Source organism: Lytechinus variegatus, chromosome 18, assembly GCF_018143015.1.
Source record: "Lytechinus variegatus isolate NC3 chromosome 18, Lvar_3.0, whole genome shotgun sequence".
Taxonomy (NCBI): Eukaryota; Metazoa; Echinodermata; class Echinoidea; order Temnopleuroida; family Toxopneustidae; genus Lytechinus; species Lytechinus variegatus.
In genome coordinates, this window is record NC_054757.1 from 4,920,862 (window position 1) to 4,937,316 (window position 16,455).

General features: G+C 36.6%; 1 protein-coding gene across 1 annotated transcript in view; it reads right to left on the minus strand.

Annotated features, from left to right (window-relative positions):
* Window positions 1–16,237, minus strand: part of LOC121432006 — a 42,979-nt gene extending 26,742 nt beyond the window's left edge. Inside the window, exons 1-7 of the mRNA XM_041629816.1 lie at window positions 16,011–16,237; window positions 10,512–10,807; window positions 9,529–9,657; window positions 9,116–9,279; window positions 8,195–8,494; window positions 7,284–7,492; window positions 4,203–4,542 (exon numbers count right to left, since the gene is read on the minus strand). Of these exons, the coding sequence (XP_041485750.1) occupies window positions 4,203–4,542; window positions 7,284–7,492; window positions 8,195–8,494; window positions 9,116–9,279; window positions 9,529–9,657; window positions 10,512–10,779 (1,410 nt within the window). The 5' untranslated portion in view covers window positions 10,780–10,807; window positions 16,011–16,237. The remainder of the gene's footprint in view (window positions 1–4,202; window positions 4,543–7,283; window positions 7,493–8,194; window positions 8,495–9,115; window positions 9,280–9,528; window positions 9,658–10,511; window positions 10,808–16,010) is intronic.
* Between the last annotated feature and the right edge of the window lie 218 nt (window positions 16,238–16,455).

The following is a 16,455-nucleotide window of genomic DNA, read 5'->3' on the forward strand; positions in this document are numbered from 1 at the left end:
ACACATATTTATCAATATGTTCACAGCTCATGAACATCAGAGGATACTGTTCTTAGAATCTTACATTTTCTTCATCAATCATCAGAAAATGAAATATTTCAGCAAAAAGTTTGGATACAAAGTTTTGAAATTCAATAACTTAATTGTGGGGGTTTTATCAACAATAGTTTTACCATAAACTAATGTAAATAACCAATAGATGACTGAATTTTTTTTGCATCAAGCATTAGTCAAAGTAATATTTCATTAATATTGTTTCTTTATAACATTTCAATTGTTATAACTGTATTTACGATGGATTTTGTCTACTGTTTTGTTGGAAATGAGAAAAAATAAAACTGAAACTGAATAGCAAAATTGGGATAATTTGTAATTCAAATTTTTGGGTCAATAACATTTTTACAGATAGTAAAGAATATCAAAAGATATTTGAAAGTTTAGGGTCTTCTCCATCAGTTAAAGAATGTTTGAAAATAAGTAGGACTTTTGTCACATTCCAAAATATATTTTCTGTTTTCAAATACCTATACCTGTTCCTGAAGTCCACAAAAAACATAACCCCCCCCCCTTAAATCAACTTTATTGAATATGAACCACACACTACTATCAAATAAACAATAGACAATGGGTGCAGGACAACAAGACACAACTAGAAGATATAATTTTTATAAGACAGACTAAGTAGATCAAGTTTGTTTTTACACTTATTTCATATTCAGGTCAAATTACTTTGAGTTCAAAATCATTGACAGATTCTGATTGAAGAAAAAAAAGAAACTAAGTGGGTTCGCCGAAGGTCATAATAAAAGTTATAAATCCTCTTACATATCTAGTAAAAAGAGAACCTATTTGGATGTTAAATGAATTAATGTGAAAAATAGAATATCTGACTCAAAATGCATCTTTTTAATGCCTCAAGTGTCAAATTTTGAATGATAAATTATTTTACAGTTCTATTTGATTCTTTCTGGCAATTTATTCAGACCAGTTTCCAATAAATCTCAGTGTAACCCATCTTTATCATGTTTATATTTCCTTCAGTTCTTTACAGTGCTATGATGGAAATCAGCACATTAAAAATTCTTCATATAAGTGGAGCGTTGTGGCCCAGTGGATTAGTTTCTGGACTTTGAAACAGAGGGTCGTGGGTTCAAATCCCAGTCATGGCGTAATTTCCTTCAGCAAGAAATTCATCCACATTGTGATGCACTCAACCCAGGTGAGGTGAATGGGTACCTGGCAGGAATTTATTCCTTGAAATGCCAGAGCGCTGTATAGGCTGCGAGGCTAAAGCCAGGGTAATAATATCCAAGTCCTTTGAAGCGCATAGAGACGTTATTCATAATGTGTTATGCGCTATACAAGAACTGACTACAGTATTATCATTATTATTCGAATTGGTAACATCATAATTTATAAATTTCTGCAGTTTTTCCCTCTTTTTTGTATTTGAAATATTGAATATTTAAAGATTCACAGAGATTAGAGGATGACTTTACTCTCAAATTTACATATACGAATAATTGGTTTGTCCCAAAGAAACAAAAGTTTATTCTGGAAAGATATTTTGATAAGAAATAATAAGAATTTTTTTTTTCGTATGGATTTCATCGAACAAAACACTGAATTTCAAAATCTTTTTCTTTTCTGAAGTGGAGATATAGAATTTGAGACAAACATGCAAGCAGACATAGAAAATTACTGTTTGTGAAAAGGGAGTGGCAAATCATATTTTATGTAACAGGGGCGGGAAGGGGGGTGGATGGTACATGTACATGTATTATGCCTAAGCTTTAATATGCTGTAGTTATTCTGTTTCTCAACATAGAATAAAAATTATTGAATACCATTAATTTGACAGAACTGCCATTGAATTGATATTTCGTTTCGTCTGACTTATGGCAAATATGACCTCCGTGTTCACTGAACTGCTGAATAGCTGTTCTTTATTGGTATAATGAGGCATACAATTTTTTAAAATTCACAACTACATCAAATCTTCTACTGGCCTTTGTGCTTACTACTCATTACTAATGCGGGGGTCCACTTTCACATCGAGTTGTGATTGATCCAACTGATATCAACTACAAAGCATTCAAAACAATAACCTAAAATCATTCAAAAAGAATATCTTTAGAGTACTCTTAATAATTGAGGAGCAAGAAAATGTCTTTGATTTCATTCAAGATGCAAACAATGCTAATTTTTCTATCATACAGCCTGGGTATTGTTTTATTTTTTTGTTTCAGCTTAATAGCTTTGTTTCTGTTTCTATGAATGCTTCATTTCTTAGCCATGTTTTAATTCAACAAAGTACTTAAGGGATTCTTCGCTTCAAACATACATGTATTTTGTTTTAATATGCTTCATCCTATAATGTACTACAACTGTAACACCATTTATCGTATTCAATGTGAATACTGTTTTGCATGGTGAAAAAAAACACAGCTAAAATATTCATGTTAGCTAACATTTGATGTGCATAGGACATAATATCTACATTAAATAAAACCTCTGTATTAAATATAGAACAGAAAAAGTGCGAGGTCTCTTCTTACAATTAGTTGAGATTGATTTATATCAAGGTCATCGACTACGGAAGGTCAGCGTCGACATCAATAAGTTCACTCACAATGTTACCAAGTAATAAAATACATTCTGCATGCATCCTTGTTTCAATAACCATTATACTTCTTTTTGTTTCCAGACCTCCTTGGCAATTTATGACATTGATGGCTTTCCAAAGTTGTGAAACTATTTGCAGGCTGTATGGCATTTAAACATCCCAGAATGCAACCGCAGGCCCATTCATTTTCATGCAGATTTTTTTAACTGATGACAAATTGACTAGCACCAATGTCTTCACCCATTCCCACTGCACCGTTTCATTTTGTTCCTTATGTTGTCACTTGGCAAGCATATGGTTCATTGAACATTCTTGAATACTTCTAGCTTGTATGTTTTAAATGACATTTCAAATACCACACCCCTTCATACTTGGTCTATTAAAGTTCCAGAAAAAGTAATTCTTTTTATAAAACGGGTTCAAGGATGTAGCCAATGGTGAGTGCGTATTCAAGTCACGTGCTCATGCTTTAATTGTGCGCAACCTTCCAGTCGTGCATTTTTCGTGCAGCACTGTGCATTTTTTGTGCAGCACTGTGCATATTTTGTGCAGCATTAGTTCCAATAGCACGTAAAAACTGATACGCGTTCAGTAAGACTGGCTAGGATTTTGATGCGCTTACTTAGGCGCGCATAGTAGATACGCCTGTGATGTCATAATTGACAGTCTTGTGATCTCTTTGTGCGATCGTACACAAGTTGGAGGGATTTGGACAAGATTTCCATGAAAAATTCATTTTGCCGACCCGTTTTATAAAACAATTAATGCACATTTTAAGATTCGTGATGTTAGTGACGGTGCAAGCAACTCTCGGGCATTCACAATTTCATGCAAAAGCACTCGCCGCAAGCGCCTCTTGCTTTCGCATAATTGTAAATACCCTCGAGTGTGCTGCATCGTCATAACACACTCAGAAATGTGCATTAATTGTATAATATGAAAAAAGAACAGGCCATCCCCAATCACAATCTTAGATGAGCATAGCATGATTTTTCCCCTTATTCTTATTTAAATTTTAATGTTATCGTTTACCTCCCTATAAGCATCCACTTCATTTTATTATTTCCATACTTCTTTATTGTTCTCTCTTTTCAATATTTGCTCTTTCTATTCTCAACTTTCATTCCCCTTCTCTCTATGCCCATTCTCTGAATTTTCTCCTTTAAATTATCCTCTCCTCCCAACCTCCTTCTCCCTTCTTCTCCTCCTCCTCCCTTCTCCTTCTTTTTCTTCTTCCTTCTTTATCTTCTCCTCCTCTTCCTCTTCCCATCCTTTTTGTTCTACCTCTTCTTTCTCTTCTTCTTCTTTGTCTTCTCCTCCTCTTCTTCTTCTTCCTCTTCTCCTCCCTTTTCTTCTTCTTCATCTTTTTTCTCTTTTTTTTCCTTGCCATCTTCTTCCTCTTTTTCTCAGCCTCTTAACCTCCCTCTCCTCTCCTTCTTCCATATTCTCTACCTATTTGTTCCTGTTATTCTCACTCTCTGTTTTTTTTTTGTCTCTACTCATCCAAAGTCTAATTGACTCAGAATTCTCTACAATCTTAACATTCTCCTGTCATGCCATAAAGCCTGATACTTACATTTTGCAGCGAGTACCCGCCACCAGACATTTCCATGTGATAGATATTAATCAAGGTGTTAGCTGTGCCCCCATCCTGTCTGAAAACCTGCTCGCCGCCCACGCTGACCAGTCTCAGCATCTCCAGCCATTCCTGGGGCGTCGCAGCCAAGAGCTGTCCACAGACACCCATCATTCCCGGGCACTTCAACGTCTGCATCTGACGAACCGCCGACATCGCCGCCTCAACGGATTCTTTAACGCCCTGATAGTAGGGGTTTCTGGTGTAGCTGTCAGCAAACTGCTGGGCTTGTGTGGGTCCACACTGCGGTCTGCTGCCACTTGGTGAACCTATGTTACAGCTGGTTGGAAATAAAGACAAACAAAATTATGTTGTTCAATCAGTGTGGAGTTTTCCATTTGCCTACTGGACCCGAGATGTCCCTATTCAAATCCCATGGGAATGACTAGAGGTCAGTTGTCAACAGGTTAACAAGTTCTTTTATTTGGAGATTGCACTAAAATACTAAAATTGTATTGAACATTCATTAATGCACGACTTGAAAACTAATAAAATCTTAAATAGAAATAGAAACATATATTCATAAAAGAATACTAGAAATGAAGTGTGTCTGTCAAGCATACATGACGAAAATCTTGCTTTGAAGAGCAGTATACCCCAGTTTCCCTTATCATCAAATCTCTTCTCCCAGTTCTACAATCCCTATTGCCCTCAAGCATGAAATTTAAGTATAGAAACACCTGTTTCTTGACCTCGGTCCGAAGATAATACACCCCAGCATCAACGATCACAGCAGGGGGCCACACACGATGGATTGCAATTTGTGTAGTTCTGGTGAGTGCATGGAGTTCCATGTATACACGCGTTGATAGAAACTTTTTTCTTCCTTTCTTTCTTTCGTTTTTATTCGCTTACTTTCCATATTTTGAGGTCGATTTTCTTCGTTCAAAATTGAAAATGGACTAGTATTGGATGTCTGAATGTAATATGCCTTTGAAAACGTGATTAATATCGAATACAATAATTTCATTCTGAAGATCCTTCTACAGGCAGACAAGTCTTACGTAATAGCACAGCTGTTTTTTATCATTTCGTCCTTGGCTCAACGCTCGTTTGGCTGGCCCGTGGTGGTGATATTGAGACAAGGGGATTACCTGGCCAAGATGTGTTTATCAGGGTTGGAAATGTTCTTTGAGATTTTCCAAACGAAAAATGGGGTATACGACCGCAGTTTGCAGTCCGAAGTGCAATCGAGAATCAAATGGGAAATTTTTGTAATGGATGATTTTCAGACTCTGCCTTTGATCTTGACCTATACTGTATTTCAGTTAGAAGTACCTCTGCAATAACATTTTGAGAATCTGTCCAACACTGTTCAACCCACTGATGATAAAAGGACGGGGAGGTGCAATGCTTCAAGCCCATTTTAATTTATGCTTTAAATGGCCCAAAACATGCCTGTCTTTAATTCAATCAATTTTAGAATTAAATGTGTATGCCCTGAAACAGGTATGATGTCGAGGATAAAGAATGAAATAATTTTTTTATTGGATAATTTTTGCAATTCCCCCACCAAAAAAAAATCATTTTAGTCAGTTACCCTCTGTATTTTTTAATACAATAATAAAACCATATCTCAAGCATGGAATGGGTTGAAAATTTCAAGATTATACTTTTTCTGTTGCTATGTGATATTGACACGCCTGCCGATTGAAAACTGAAAAAAAAGAGTCTTAATCACAAGGCACAATTTTTTTGCTCGATGTCAGGCGTGTCTCCTTCAATTTTTTTTTAATTCACATGTTTAGCATTCTTATATTTAAACATTGAGAATGATTGTGTTGAAAAACTAAATTACTCTTACACCCATACACACACCCAAACCCCACCACACAAATGGGCTGATAATGACATGTGGGACAGAGTAATATTATTCCTTTGAAAATGACTGGACAATTTGGTGAAATGCTATGCTTCAATATTTTGCTTACTTCTCGGTGATTACACAAGATCTTCCAGGATATATATTTTCTTCATACAGACATTAGAGGTGCATTACGAAAATTTCCCATTTGATTCTCGACCTCACTTCGGACTGCAAACTGCGGTCGCATACCCCGTTTTGCGTTTGCAAATCTCAAACAACTTTTCCAACCCCGATAAACCCATCTTGGCCAGGTAATCCCCTTGTCTCGATTTCACCACCACGGGCCAGCCAAACGAGCGTTGAGCCAAGGACGAAATGATAAACAACAGCTGTGCTATTACGTAAGACTTGTCTGCCTGTAGAAGGATCTTCGGAATGAAATTATTGTATTCGATATTAATCACGTTTTCAAAGGCATATTGCATTCAGACATCCAATACTAGTCCATTTTCAATTTCGAACGAAGAAAATCAACCTCGAAATAAGGAAAGTATGCGGAATAAAAATTACGGTATGCTTAGCATGCAAGGACCGCGATGCATCCCATCTAGTTTCTGTCCGTACAGCAAGAAAATATGGGATGCATGCCGTTCACTCACGCAACGTATGATACAGTCTTAACGAAAGGAAGGAAGGAAGGAAGAGAGAGAGAGAGAGAAAGAAAGAAAGAAAAAGAAAGAAAGGAAGAAATAAGTTTCTATCAACGCGTGTATACATGGAACTCCATGCACTCAACAGAATGCAATCCATCGTGTGTGGCCCCCTGCTGTGACCGTTGATGCTGGGGTGTATTATCTTCGGACCGAGGTCAAGAAACAGGTGTTTCTATACTTAAATTTCATGCTTGAGGGCAATAGGGTTTTGAGAAGAGAATTGATAAGGGAAACTTGGGGTATACTGCTCTTAAACGCAAAATTTTCGTCATGTGTCTCATTTTATTGGATTCTGTGTGAACTCATTTTGAAATCGTTTTCACAACCGTCTTATATTTTTAAGTAGGTTGGACTCTTTCATTGGAACTGTTAAGATTGTCCGAAGCTACATGTACATTTAAATGTTGACATTGATGGCTTTCCATAGTTGTGGTTGATCAGATCGATCGCAAACCTTTGTAAGACTGGGCCCTGCGATCATTTTTAAAATAACATCCTTACCCTAGAGATTCCTGATAAAATTCAGCAAACCAAGGATCTGCTGTAGTGTTGACAGTGTCTGGCGAGAGAGCCCTGAAGTAATTATCAAAGTCCAAGTTGAAGACGGTCGTAGGGGAGTAACTCTCCGGAAGGACACCGAAGGCCCCTCTGGTGACCATCGGGAACTGGTCAAGGCTGGAGGGATCTAGGAGAGCCCTATGTCCAAGAACCTAAAAGGGCATAGGAAACAAATGTTCTTGTTCAGTAGATGAGAGGGAGAGCTGTTTCTTTGGATATTTCTAAATGCTTTGTCAGCTTGAATGCAATGACAGTAGATCCTAATTCTCAAACACATGTGACATTTGTTTGAGCAATGTTTGATTATTAGAAATGGCCAAAATATCATCGAAACTTGGTTTTGATCTTCTGCCATAGGTATACTAACAATCACTTCCTCTTTCCTTCATTCTTATTTCTAAATATTGTTTTTATTATATCTTTCTCTCTCACTCTGATCTCTTCTTCTTTGAGGAGAAATTGTCTTTCCTCTTTTTGTCTTCTTTCTCCCTTGTACGCTTCCCCATTCTTTCACCTTTCCTTCTCACATCCTTCACTGTCTTCCCCTCTCTCTCTCCCTCTCCCTTCTCTTTTCACTCTATATAACGCTGCCATTGTCCGTTTACTTTTTATCCCTCCGATCTCTTCTTTTTCTTGAGGAAAAATTGTCTTTCCTCTTCTTGTATACTTTCTCTCTTGAACGTTTCTGCCTTCTCTCTCTTCAGCCCTCTCTCCTTTTTCTTTCTCTCTATTGGCATTTGTCAATTTTCTTAATTTTCTTATACTTTCTCTGTCTCTTTTCTCTATTCCATCCCCCCCTCTCTTCCTCTCTACAAACCTTGGTTGGAAACTTCATCTTTGAGAAAATAACTCACCCACTGAAACTGTGCCGCATTCGCTCCATCAGCAGCAGCATAGAGTCCTCGCGCAAGGTCCGACGATGTGAACAGAACCACAACCTTGACATTAGGTTTGGCACCTATATCACTCAAGATCTGACTGAATACGTTCGCATCGGTGGTTCCCTCAGGTATCGTGCTCTGAACGGCCACGCAGATACCATTGGATTCTGCCACCTCCAGAAACGTCTCACCGGCTGACCTCTCCCCTGCATTATCCGTCATCACCATGGCAATGTAAGACCAACCCCTTCGCTTTAAAATGTCCACTAATACCTATTGAAAGTTGTTAAAGAGAAATTCCAGTAGTTGCAGTAAACACTGATTTCATGAGAAATTCTGTAAAACCAGGCTTAATTGTCAGTATATCATCGAGGATCTAGATCTGATCAATTTGGGGCTTCAAGGTGCACCATGTATTCATTCTTTTGTACGCATGTTTTTTCAGGACCACCCAAACTCAACATTTCAGCAAATATGTTCTTACTGTTGTCAGGAAAATGTAGGATTAAGAATGAATAAGGAATAAAGATTTTCAAATTGAAAGAAATCTATTCAATGTTAGTCCGCAGAGTAGTAAACTACAGACTTTTTAATACCGTATGGCTCTCAAACATGGAATATTATTTATCAATCCTTGGTAAATATTTTCTTTGTCAATTAAATTTTATACTTTTTTCCTAGCCATGTCAGAGGGGCATTAGTTTATTTTGGGTGCATGAAGAGCATGTGAGCTAATTCTTTTCATTTGTCATGTTCAAGTTAACACCTTTTTGTCCAAAAAATATTCATCAAGTTAAGACAATATTGATTCAGTGCCATTATATTTCAACATCAATAAGATACCATGTATCCGAAGAGCCTAGCTATGGTTTTTAAGAAGAAATTTAGTCATACCCTTGTGATATCATCATCCGAAGGGATGCTACGAGAGAAGAAGGAATACTGAGGATCAGAGGTCAGTGAAGCTTGAGTAGCAGCGTAACTGATGGACGGGACCCTAGCATCAGTCAGCAGAGAGCCAACGGCTGGACCTTCGTTGACCAGATGCCCAATCACGACTGAAAATGAAAATTTTGACAAATATTAACTGATTGACATATTATAATTGAGAGTTTTTTCTTTACAAAAAACCAATCAAAAGCTACTGTGAGCTGGATTAGCAGTCTATGAAAAACCCCTCTTTAAGGTTTCACCTTGAAATGAATGTGGCAAAGAAATGATTCTGTCCGTGGCGGGCAAAGAAATTACCGGGCTACAATAGTGAAAATCATTATCGTATTAGTTTCTGAAGAGATGGGACACCTTACTTGGTTTGAATGCAGCATTATCACATTGTTGCGTGTTTGTTTGTCTGGTCGGTGTTCTATCGCCAAGGTATTCCATCGTTCTCTCCACAGCAACCTGTCCAGAATTGCAGGTATCCCAAGCCTCCAAACCTGTCAATGTAATCATCAAATTTTACTCAAATACCTTACTCATATGTTACCGGTAATGAAAACTTTCCTTAAAAACATTCATTCATCATAGAAAATTGATGTTGATTCAAATTTAAAAAGAATAATGAAATAAAGATGATGAACAGGAATTTAAAAAAGACAATGTCAATGGTGCAAATTACTACATGGTACTAACTTAGTTCATTTTTTTATTTTTCAAACCACCAAGTTTTTTATAAGAGAGAAAGCCATTTGAGTTACATTTGTAAGTATACAGAAATATCGTAAGATATGATTACAATAATTTGAAGAGATAAAAAAACAAAAATAAAAAGAATGATTAAATTTACCCCCCCTCAAAAAAAATGGTAGATACACAAAATTGGAGTTGCCGTTATACATGCAGTAGTGAGAGAAGTAAGACTTGCAAACGGACAGCAGAAACAATTATGGGTCACTAAAATTGAAGCACAACAAATGAAGAATCCGATTGGACCTAGCTAAATTTTCCTCAATTATTTTTTTTAGTTTTAATAGGCCTAAACATAACACTACAAATTAATTAAAACAAAAGGTTTGAAATTATATTTATAATATCATCATGTGAAAGTTTTAATGAAATATAGATCCAAGCGAGTCTGAGTGACTGTCTGAAAATGATTTTCTGGCACTGGGTTTCTCATGCATTTCTTAATTCTTTATTTCACGCAACTCGGCAATGGCTTTGTTTGGCTCAAAAGGCAGAACTTTCAGCAAATCACGATGACTGGATAGACCACGCCCCTTCCCAACCTCCAATCCCCACAAATAGCAGACACAAAACACATTACATGGGACTGTAGCAGACATTTTACCAATTTTGATTCCATTTGTGGCTGATGAAGCATCATTGTTGATTGTATGAATGGCAGCTTCCAGTAACTGAATATTTTGATAGTCTGAGATGCCAGTTCCACATGAAAATCCGTCTGCACTCGCAGAATAGAATGGAAAGAGAAATCCTAGCGTAATATCTCCAGGAATGAGGCCCCTGCGGTCTGTTTCACACTGCGGATGGGCGAAAGGGAGCGATGCAGCAAATATCAAAAGAACCGCCCCTTCGAATTTTCGTCGAGTGACCATGCTGCCAGCGACGAGCTACGTCAATTACCTGCAAATAAAGAAGACAGATTATTTGAGAGAAAATTAAAGTGCAGAATTGATATTATTGTATCCTTCTAACTTCAAATAGCAATATGACTTTTTTTAATGAAACGGACACCACCCGGGGGGGGGGGGCGTTTCATGAAAGGATTTGTCGGACGTTTAATGTGGGAATTGCAAGATTTAGTAGTCAGGAACAAAACATTGTGACTTGGCTTCATTCCCAGAGATGAGTTTTGTACCATTCAATTTGTAAAGAGACATTTTTGGAATATAAAAATACGAAGTTTTTTAAATTAAAAGAATCTATCTCGAAGAAATAGCATATAATAATAATAATCCGCTTTTATATAGCGCTTAATCCATCGGAACGACGTTTCTCAGCGCTTTACAGATATATTATTACCCCGGTCATCGGGTTCAATCAGTCATTCCCGCACACAATGTGTGCACATCCTCCACTCCCTGGGGAGTATTCCAGTCAGTCGCTTGTGAGGCGCACACAATACTGGACAAGCTACAATGACTTTCACATCCTACCGGGTACCCATTTAGCACCTGGGTCGAGAGTGGCAAAGTGTGGATTAACGCCTTGCCAAAGGACGCCAGACCGCGGTGGGATTCGAACACACGACCCTCTAATACACCATATACAATGAGTGCTATCGCTAATGATTCCACATTCATGTTTCATGTTGAGACAAACCATGTTTACATCATGAGAGACTTCTGTTCCATATAATAAATACCGAATAGGCCCTACTGATTCTGTGACTCCCTTGGTTCCCGACCTCCCATATCTTGTATGCCTATAAAAATACAATTCATCGAAACTTCAAAATGTGATGACTAGACTCAAACCATTTTACATCCGAAGTTTGATGACTTTTTCAATGATATAATTCTGTGATTATGTTACATATTTACGAAATCAATGTGTGGTTTGATATAATTAACTTTCAAACTTCAAGCCTACTGGTTCCCTCTTGATGTACATATCACTGGTATTTGAAAATTACAGAATCTTTAAAATCTTAAAACTTTCCTTATCTTATCCCGAAATTATCAGAATTGTCCTTGTTTGATTAGATTCGATTTATTGTTTTCTTCGACATTCATAACATTCATATACAATACAATTTTCATTAGGCTACGTGACAAACATAATATATTTGGTAATTGATTTTGGTATGAATCATGAAGAATAATGAAAATAAAATAAAACAGTCATTCTAAACAAATATGATCTAGCCTACTACCAACAAAGAAAAATTAACATTTACAGTTTGAAGGAGAAGGATTGTCATTATAAGCAGATTGGTTGAAAAAAGGACAACCCCAATGTTTGATTAACAATTTTTGATTAACCAGCTACAAATCAACTACTTCTTGGGCATGTTAGGGCTGCCCTTGACATTAAAAGTTTAAATATACTCGGGTCAATATTTTAAAGCCGGGGTCAATATCAATTGTCTCACATCATTCAATGCACACTATTTTAGCACAAATGTAAATGAACTTGTTAAAAAAAAAATTGAGCCACCATGGTCATTCTTTGTCCGAAAACACGCTCAGGAGGAACAATGGACTCTCGATGGGGTCTTAAAGTGCCGAATATAATATAAAACGGTTTACTTTGTTTTCAAGAAATTGTTCTACTTGTCTGATAATGTAATACCACCACATGGGTTAAAAACGATGGTCCGTATTCTGAAGTCGGGTTTGGTTTAAACTCTGGTTTCAAGTTGTGGTTTAAGTATGGATAGGCATTCGTGCCACAAATCTCTAATGGTACAGGGTCCATTTATAATCTCATTTGGCACTCACATTATTCAGAACTATCTGGAAGCAGTAAGTAAAACAGTTTTCTTAATCATTAAGGCATAGCGAATGAACACATCAAAAATTATAAATATACAATGTAAACAACCTTTTAACACTTTGGCTCACCATAATTTTAGCAAAAAGTTAGACCATTGCCTAATTAAGTTAAACCAGACTTCGGAATTAACGGGCCATTGTGATTAACCCATGTTCTACTGTTAATTTGGTCTGATTGCCGTTAGCCTATACACTTCACTTGGTCTTTATTGGTCGAATACCAGCTTATAGTTTATGCTCAGTCTAATTTCCTTATCTTCTACTTATGTCACTTTGTAAAATTAAAATTTGGTCCATAAAGAGTCCATCGGTCCACAGACCGTTGGATATTGAATATTTCAGACGAAATGGGTATAGCCTTCCTGAAAATCAGACAAAATTGTAAATGAGATATATACACGGCGATTAGAACAATATACTGTTTATCAAACGAACTGGTTATACACTAACTATATAATTTAAATCATGTGGGACGAGATGAAATGGAGCCTAGACCAAGTGGATGTAGACCAATCGGCAATTCCCCCATAAAATTATGAGCCACTCCTTCATTTCATCATTGATTTATTTATTTTGTTCTTGTTTTGGGTCATTCGAATCTTGTAAATATGCAATTTTTTAGCTGTATATTAGAATTATTACCAATATTCATTTTGATGTGCTTTAATGAGATGTACAAAGAAAAACGAATGAGTGTGGAGCTATGTGGCCCAGTGGATTAGTCTTCAGACTTTCAAACAGAGGGTCGTGGGTTCGAATCCCAGCCATGGCGTAATTTCCTTCTGCAAGAAATTTATCCACATTGTGCCGCACTCGACCCAGGTGATGTGAATGGGTACCCGGTAGGATTTATTCCTTGAACGCTTTAGCGCCTATTAATATGGCGGCTCAGCTACAGCCGGGGTAATTATGATACCAAGTATCAAGGCGCAGTTGAGTATATATGCATATAAAAACTGCGCTATATAAATGGACATATTATTATTAGTATTATTATATCTAATCTAACTGGATCACACTGATACAGTCGGCCCATAACGTACGTGGGGGTTCCCTCCGAACTCATGCAGGGGCCCGTATCATAAAGGACTTACAACGGTTGTGACTTTGCCATTTATGGTAACTACCATGGTAACAGGGCTCAGCAGCCAATCAGAATCAAGGTTGCCATAATGGCAAAATTACAACAGTAGTAACTCTTTATGAAACGGGCTCCAGATGAATTGTTACACTCCGTGACAGCTATTGTTTGGTCTGAGGGACAGGGTGGATATTCATGGAGAATTCGAGGAGGTTGGGTTACTATTCAGTCTGTGTTTATGTTAGAGGTGAAGGTGCTGTTCCCAAAAGAAGTTGAAGAGCATGGGCACGAAAACGTTCCCATGGATGAGATCTTATCCCCATTTAGCGCCCCACCCCCTCCTCAACTTCATTTTGCGAAATATTTTTTTTTAATAGCTGCGATTTGCAAAAGCGCATAATCATCATTTGTCTTATAAAATACTGTTTATGAATTGGACCTGTTAAGACTGCATTATCGATGAAAACGAAACACATCGATATTTACTATTATTAACAATCACAACAAATCATTCTTCACTTGTTCTTTCCAAAGGTTCAATTTAAAATAGAATACAATTAAAATAAGCAAAAGGTAAACTCTTCATTCAAATAAATATTGAAAGGAAAGATGGAAAAAGTAAATAAGATTAAAGTTTACTTTGTCTTATCGGTAAACGAAGCGCTGGCCCAATGCATTATAACAAAGGTCGACTTTTCTATTGTATTTTATAACATGATAAATTCAACATTCTGCTGAATTGGTATCGGAGGCACTTTTTTTTTTATCTCCGTGGAAATTCTTTTTTTCATTCATTGCACATCATGCAAATTGTTTTGATAACAAACAAAAACCATAAATACTGTTCCAAGATTCATTGAAATACTGAAGAAAAAGTGCTCACAATTGATTGCTTATCACTGTTTTACTCAATATTAAAAAAAGTAATATTCAAGTTTTATTTTCTAAATGTTGGATTATTTTTTCCCAGCTTCGCTTGATTATCTTTTCTTTTATCCATTCACAATTCAGCTGAAATAAAGAGAAGTAGGCCTATATCCAATTAGCAGAATTCCTGAAACTTCCAACTGTTCTGGTCTCTCTCTCTATCTATCTATCCATCCATCTATCCATCCATCCTTCCTTCCATCCATCTATCTATCTATCATTATCTCTCCATCACTCCTTCATCTTTCTCCCTCTTTCCCTTTCTATTTCGTTAATACTTTCACTCCTTTCCAATTATCCTCTCTCATTGATACTTGTTCACCTTTTCCTTCCGCGTGTTCCTATATGTGCCGGTATAAGCCGAAAAGAGTAGGCCTATAATTAAAATATAAGAGGTTTGTTGTTTTCGCTTCAATCTGCAGTTACAACACGTTAATGTTCAATGCAAAGCTCGCACAGACATGAATCAAAATAAAGTTTAGACCTACATCATAAAGACAAATAGAGCCAGAGTATTACATGTAATTAAAATTTATCTTTCTTTCAGCATAATCTTATGTCCAAACCCAAATCTTTCAAGATGTTGTTATGGTAGTCACTACAATAACTGGATTATCTATAATACATTCAACTGGATTCATGCTCAAATTTTTACCATGTTGTATTTGCGTTTTGTTTACATTGTTCATACGAATAGGAGGCTGCATTCTACAAGCTTCGCTTTTTAGCAGCTTCCTCCGTTTCCGACCTGATACATGGTTACTGTATCTTGATTATTGTACACATAAAGTTTCCTTGTTTTATTGATTATATATCAAGATGTATGTAACAAAACTTATTGTAAATGATTGTTGGAAATGGAATATAAATGAAATGAAATTAAATAATTGTTTAGAAATGTTTATGTATGCATGATGAAGGCATTGGTCACCTCTATCAAATCGTCATTTGATTATTTTTTTTCGGTCGGCGTGTATTGCGCTTTGAATAGTAAAAGCTATTTAACATTGTTTTGTTAAGAAATCAACAAAACTAAATGTTAGGAAATTGTTCACGTGCCCCTACACATCTCTTTGATCCGTGCATGCATAACTTATTATCACACTTTTAACAGTATTCATTTTTCCCTTCTGGACAACCAGGGAATTGTTAGTCTCACCAGCACCGGCATTCCCAGGAATCACTGCACAATCAGTCGATTCAATTTTGAATCCTTAATTACAAAAATAATTTGGAATTTTACTTTACAATCAACTACTTCCATTCTTTTATTAACCCAATGCAAGGTCTGCAAAAACTAAGAGAGAGAAATTTGACTTACCGACTTTACGAGAAATGGTATAGGTCTACACAGCCAGCCCCATATACAGTATCACGAGCAACAATGTGTGAGCAAATAGAAAGCGAGCGGTGATATGAATTCACAGAAATTAGTTCATAACCTTCGGCAGCGGACGAAGAAATGAACTCTCAAAAAGTATTGTTCATGAGAACGAGCCTATATAATGAGCAAGTTCAGATAGAAGCGCACCTCCCATGCAATAAGGGGTATCAAACTTACTCAGCCAAACAAAGTGCAAATAGCATTGAAGCTATACGATTGCATTATTAATAATTATGAAGAAACGCAACTTTTTTTTCTCAAGAATACAAACTTCCAAATTTAGGCATTGTATTTATATGACCCATTTAGCAAGACATTTCAAAATCAACACCTCTTATTACTCATCGATCGATTGTTCATCTCCATTGAAATTTTATCGCTG